A 7,120-nucleotide genomic window follows, 5' to 3' on the forward strand; every position below is an offset into this window, starting at 1 on the left:
ATGGGGAAAGTTTGGATAGCTACAGCCCAGCTGGAGCTCAGTGCATTTCACTATCAAAGGCATTGGGATGCAGAACAATTCCATGGTGCTATACTCTTCAGATATCAGTTCAGTTATTTACAGAGATTTCACAAGTTTCTTAAGAAAAGAAATCCTTTAAATACAATAAAAGATGATTTTATAAAGAATTTCTGGGAGCATGTATTCAGCTGTGTCTTCTTAAATACCACTGGGGACCCTGTGGATGGAGGTATTTGTACAGGAGAAGAGAAGTTGGAGAGCCTCCCTCTCCCTTTTTTTGAAATGAGTATGACTGGGCACAGCTACAGCATCTATAACGCAGTCTATGTAGTGGCCCATGCTTTAGAAGCCATGTTCTCATCCAGAAGGACATATGGCACAGTGTTAGTCAGAGGAGGAGCTGAACTTCAGAATCAACCATTTTGGCAGGTAATGGGCATTCTCATGCGGTAGCATACTGTATTTTGAAGGTAACAAAAGATACTAATTTGTCTTAAAACTGTACCTTTTTTTTTTTTTTTTGCATATAAACCTACTGTAAATACAGTGTATTATGGGTTATGGATATTCATTTTCTGATTTGTGTAGTATGATGGATGACTATTTTTTTTCTACCAATTTTTGTTCATCCCCAATAGAGTATTTTTTTTATGCTATTGTCTTCAGAATGAAGTTAGGAAAATGCAGGTCAGGAGTTTTATAAATTCTTCTAAAGTGCCCATTTTAAGTTCAAAATTTTGCACACTACAGTGGTACCTCGGGTTAAGTACTTAATTCGTTACGAAGGTCCGTTCTTAACCTGAAACTGTTCTTAACCTGAAGCATCACTTTAGCTAATGGGGCCTCCTGCTGCCACAGCGCCATCAGAGTACGATTTCTGTTCTCATCCTGAAGCAAAGTACTTAACCCGAGGTACTATTTCTGGGTTAGCGGAGTCTGTAACCTGATGCATATGTAACCTGAGGTACCACTGTACTATATAAATGCTGTTATTTATTTATCTTAGAATCATAGAATCATAGAGTTGGAATAGACCACAAGGGCCATCGAGTCCAACCCCCTGCCAAGCAGGAAACACCATCAAAGCACTCCTGACATATGGTTGTCAAGCCTCTGCTTAAAGACCTCCAAAGAAGGAGACTCCACCACACTCCTTGGCAGCAAATTCCACTGTCGAACAGCTCTTACTGTCAGGAAGTTCTTCCTAATGTTTAGGTGGAATCTTCTTTCTTGTAGTTTGGATCCATTGCTCCGTGTCCGCTTCTCTGGAGCAGCAGAAAACAACCTTTCTCCCTCCTCTATATGACATTCTTTTATATATTTGAACATGGCTATCATATCACCCCTTAACCTCCTCTTCTCCAGGCTAAACATGTCCAGCTCCCTTAGCCGTTCCTCATAAGGCATCGTTTCCAGGCCTTTGACCATTTTGGTTGCCCTCCTCTGGACATGTTCCAGTTTGTCAGTGTCCTTCTTGAACTGTGGTGCCCAGAACTGGACACAGTACTCCAGGTGAGGTCTGACCAGAGCAGAATACAGTGGCACTATTACTTCCCTTGATCTAGATGCTATACTCCTATTGATGCAGCCCAGAATTGCATTGGCTTTTTTAGCTACCGCGTCACACTGTTGGCTCATGTCAAGTTTGTGGTCAACCAAGACTCCTAGATCCTTTTCACATGTACTGCTCTCAAGCCAGGTGTCACCCATCTTGTATTTGTGCCTCTCATTTTCTTTACATCTAGCTCCATCACTTTCTCAGAAGTGTTTCGTTTAATAACAGTGCTGGGGACCAGATTTCTTTCGATCAAAGTGTGAAAATAATAGCTGGATTTGATGTTATAAACTTGATTGTTTCCTCCAACCAATCCTTTCATAAAGTGAAAGTTGGTAGGCTTGATCCTCAGGCTCCTCCAGACAGAGTGTTAACCATCAATGAGAAGGTCATAAGATGGCACAGCTTGTTTAACCAGGTAAGAACTGACTGTCAGCACCTTGCAAACTGTTTAATAGTTCAGTGAGTTTTAAGTCACTATTCTGACATGTCTAAATGGAATAAAATAAAATTTTAGCTGTAAACTACCTTAAATCCCTTTTGGATTCTTTTGTGAGCTCTAGGACACTATTCTGACATGCAATATTTTTTAAAGAAATTAAATTAAATTAATTAAAATTTAATGAAGTAGAATTAAAAAACTGGTGTATGCAAATATAAACAGAACATTAAGTATATGCAAACAAACATAAACATATATATGTTTAAAGTTTTTGATGGTAACATCAAATCAAATCCAGCTGATCTATATTACAGTTCAGTCCTATAAATCACAGATTTCAGGAGCAGTTCTATAGCATGATGCACCACAATGAGCAGAGTTAGAATCCAGTGGATCTCTAGCTGAACTGGAAGTTTCCTGGCCTGGTAATTTATCCCAATTGCTCCCTTCCTTTCAAAATAACAATTATGTTGTACCCACATGTGCAATAACTTTTTGTAAACAGCTTTGAGGTGTTTTTCAATCAAGCAGTGAATACATTTTATGAAATAGATAAATATGCTCCAGCTATTTATAATTCTTCTGTACGTAATGGCTAGATGATTCTCTAAGAAACAACTAAAAGTCCCCAAAATCTTAAGGATACCAAGTTCATTTTTCTTGTCCTTTTTCATTTCTGGATTAGGCACAACCTTTATCTGTATGCACTGAGAGTTGTTATCCTGGTTATAGCAAGAAAGTGAAGGAGGGGGAGCCATTTTGCTGCTATGATTGTATCCCATGTCCTGAAATGAAGATTTCAGCTCAAAAGGGTAATACACAAACACACACACTTTACAGGTTTCCAATATTGGATTAGAAAAGTATAGTTCTGAGGGACAGACAGTGTGGTTTGTTTTACTCAATGTTTGAAACATGATAGAACCATTTGACAGTAAGAAGATATTTCAGATTACTCTGATCTTTATTGTTATCATTTTTATTTGACCAGAATTCTGAATGTTTCATCGGTGGTTTTTAACTCCCTTAATCTCTAATATCATTTTCCTTCAGTCCATAGTCCAAATTAACCAGAGGAACAGAGCTTTTCAATGGCATTCTAACTAACCAGTTGAGAGGGGCTTTCAATTAATTTGCTAAAATGAACTGAGTCTGTTGGATCAACTGAGTTTGGGCCACATAATCACCTATAGTTAATGTTACTCTTTGTTTATATGTGGTGTTTTGGCCACAAAGGCCCCAGGTTGATCAAATGGGTTGGCTCGGATAATACAAAAAAAAAAAAAAAGAAAGAAAAGAAAAGAAAAGAAAAGAAAAGAACATCTTGACATTTTAAAAAATGTAAGAGCAACCAAATGTCATCAAGTCTCATCTGTCTTGTTGCTGTTGTTGTTTAGACGTGTCCTACTCTTTGTGACCCCATGGAGCAGAGCACGTCAGGCACTCCTGTCTTCCACTGCCTCCCGCAGTTTGGTCAAACACATGCTGGTAGCTTCGAGAACACTATCCAACCATCTCGTCCTCTGTCGTCCCCTTCTCCTTGTGCCCTCAATCTTTCCCAACATTAGGGTCTTTTCCAGGGGGTCTTCTCTTCTCATGAGGTGGCCAAAGTATTGGAGCCTCAGCTTAACGATCTGTCCTTCCAGTGAGCACTCAGGTATTATTTCCTTAAGAATGGAGAGGTTTGATCTTCTTGCAGTCCATGGGACTCTCAAGAGTCTCCCCCAGCACCATAATTCAAAAGCATCAATTCTTCGGTGATCAGCCTTCTTTATGGTCCAGCTCTCACTTCCATACATCACTACTGGGATAACCATAGCTTTAACTATACAGACCTTTGTTGGCAAGGTGATGTCTCTGCTATTTAAGATGCTGTTTAGGTTTGTCATTGCTTTCCTCACAAGAAGCAGGCGTCTTTTAATTTTGGGACTGCTGTCACCATCTGCAGTGATCATGGAGCCCAAGAAAGTAAAATCTCTCACTGCCTCCATTTCTTCCCCTTCTATTTGCCAGGAGGTGATGGGACCAGTGGCCATGATCTTCGTTTTTTTGATGTTGAGCTTCAGACCATATTTTGCACTCTCCTCTTTCACCCTCAATAAAAGGTTCTTTAATTCCTCCTCACTTTCTGCCATCAAGGTTGTGTCATCTGCATATCTGAGGTTGTTGATATTTCTTCCGGCAATCTTAATTCCGGCTAGGGATTCATCCAGCCCAGCCTTTCGCATAATGAATTCTGCATATAAGTTAAATAAGCAGGGAGACAATATACAGCCTTGTCGTACTCCTTTCCCAATGTTGAACCAATCAGGTGTTCCATATCGAGTTCTAACTGTAGCTTCTTGGCCCACATAGAGATTTCTCAGGAGACAGATGAGGTGATCAGGCACTCCCATTTCTTTAAGAACTTGCCATAGTTTGCTGTGGTCGACACAGTCAAAGGCTTTTGCATAATCAATGAAGCAGAAGTAGATGTCTTTCTGGAACTCTCTAGCTTTCTCCATAATCCAGCGCATGTTTGCAATTTGGTCTCTGGTTCCTCTGCCTCTTCTAAATCCAGCTTGCACTTCTGGGAGTTCTCAGTCCACATACTGCTTGAGCCTTCCTTGTAGAATTTTAAGCATAACCTTGCTAGCGTGTGAAATCAGTGCAATTGTGCGGTAGTTGGAGCATTCTTTGGCACTGCCCTTCTTTGGGATTGGGATGTAGACTGATCTTCTCCAATCCTCTGGCCACTGCTGAGTTTTCCAAACTTGCTGGCATATTGAGTGTAGCACCTTAACAGCATCATCTTTTAAAATTTTAAATAGTTCAGCACGAAAATCATCACTTCCACTGGCCTTGCTATTAGCAGTGCTTTCTAAGGCCCATTTGACTTCACTCTCCAGGATGTCTGGCTCAAGGTCAGCAACCACACTACCTGGGGTGTACAAGCCATCCATATCTTTCTGGTATAATTCCTCTGTGTATTCTTGCCACCACATCTTGATGTCTTCTGCTTCTGTTAGGTCCTTTATTATGGTAATCTTTGTACGAAATGTTCCTTTCATATCTGCAATTTTCTTGAACAGATCTCTGGTTCTTCCGATTCTGCTGTTTTCCTCTATTTCTTTGCATTGCTCGTTTAATTGCTCATCTGTCTAATCCCCCCCCCGACCCCACTGGTGGGGGATTGCAAGGATTTATTCCTCATGAATCCTCTCTTTCCCCTTCCTGAACTTCCTCACAGCCCCCAGAAGGCTATGAAGAATAACCACCATTGATCATGGGTGTGGCCGAAAACTTTAAAATATGCCCTTCTAAGTGAATTCCAGAATTAGCCTCTTCCCCTAACATTATAAAAAGAATGAAGCTTTCATATGTTGTTTTTTTATGTTTCCATACAAACTCTCCAAAGGTCAGATTCATATTCTTCAGAAAAGTTACATAGGCAGTAAAACATAGCTTAGTTACAAAATGGTGAAAGTTCCTCAATTATTGGTATATTAATGCAAGAATGTCTGATGACAGCATGCAGTTAAGCAGCAACAACCAACTCAAACATCTTCACACATGGGGCTTCTTGGTTAGACTTGGTGGGGAGGGGGAAAGACTTGATTACCACTTTTTTCCTCCAAGAGGAAATGATCTAGCTAAGCGTGGTAGGACAGCTTAATCTATGATATTAACCCCTCCATGTGTTACTTAGACTTAAGCATATTGGTTACAGGAGGCTGATTATCTCATAGTGCCTTCATAACATATCTTTAGGTGCCAGGTGAAAACATTCCTCTTCAATTAGGCTTTTCTCTGATTAAGCAATCTGAGGCTGGCATTTCTGTTGTCATTATGTTGTGTATTATTATGTTGTTTTTATGTTGTACCCCAGCGTATAATCTTTTGATCAAGGGCAGTATATAAATTAAATAAATAATAACAATATGTTACCTTTGCTTTTCAGATATGCATGACTGTTTTGACTGCATGGACACAACCTATCCAAACATCAAGCATGATTTTTGCATACCCAAAGCTAGAACATTCTTATCTTATAAAGAACCTCTAGGGATCAGCTTAAGCCTCGTCACACTTTCCTTAGTGTTAATAACAGCTCTGGTGCTGGGAATAATTCTGAAGCACCACAACACTCCCATAGTCATAGCCAACAACCGGAACCTCACATACATTCTCCTGATTTCCCTTCTGCTTTGCTTCATTTCTGCATTGCTTTTCATTGGCCATCCTGAACCGGTGAAATGTCTTCTCCGACAAACTGCTTTCAGCATCATCTTCTCAGTGGCTGTTTCTTCTGTGCTGGCAAAAACTATCATGGTGGTTCTGGCATTTATGGCCACAAAGCCAGGAAGCAGGATGAGGAAATGGGTGGGGAAAAGCCTGGCCAACTCCATTGTTGCATCCTGTTCCCTCATGCAAGCAGGCATTTGCAGTGTGTGGCTGGCATCCTCTGCCCCATTTCCAGATGTGGACATGCACTCAGTGACTACAGAAATTATATTAGAATGTAATGAGGGATCTGTCATTTTGTTTACTTGTGTCTTGGGCTATCTTGGCTTCTTGGCTATTGTCAGTTTCATTGTGGCTTTCTTTGCTCGGAAGTTACCGGACAGTTTCAATGAAGCCAAGTTTATCACTTTCAGCATGTTGGTCTTCTGCAGTGTGTGGCTATCCTTCATTCCAGCTTATCTGAGCTCCAAGGGCAAGTACATGGTGGCTGTGGAGGTCTTTTCTATTTTAGCTTCCAGTGCTGGGTTGCTGGGTTGCATCTTTGCACCCAAATGTTATATCATTTTGTTGAGGCCTGAGCTGAACAACAGGGGACAGCTAGTAAGAAGATAAGACTGAATAGCATGCTTTTTGTTACAGTCTGTGGTCTGGATGCATTTGTGCATGTATGCACACACCTTTCTGATATGTTTCCCTTTCTGGTGCTGTTCAATGTACATTTTGCTCAAAATTCTCCAATCACTACTAGTTTGAAATACATGTGAAACTCAGAATCAACTTTTAAAAATGTATGTACAGAAGGTAAGTCATACAGACTTACGTATGTACAGAAAGTACATAAGTCAGACACATTCAAGAAATGGGATCATCTTAATAGA

General features: G+C 40.3%; 1 protein-coding gene across 1 annotated transcript; it reads left to right on the forward strand.

The window, feature by feature from the left end:
• LOC308460790 (vomeronasal type-2 receptor 26-like) lies at positions 1-6,854 on the forward strand (the record flags this gene model as incomplete). Its single annotated transcript, XM_080977325.1, has 4 exons — positions 1-450; positions 1,767-1,994; positions 2,704-2,830; positions 5,959-6,854. 4 exons carry the CDS (start codon positions 1-3, stop codon positions 6,852-6,854), a joined length of 1,701 nt encoding a protein of 566 aa, XP_080833451.1.
• Positions 6,855-7,120: the final 266 nt, after the last annotated feature.

The sequence above is a fragment of the Podarcis pityusensis genome (assembly GCF_964106645.2).
Source record: "Podarcis pityusensis genome assembly, chromosome: 13".
Lineage (NCBI taxonomy): Eukaryota > Metazoa > Chordata > Lepidosauria > Squamata > Lacertidae > Podarcis > Podarcis pityusensis.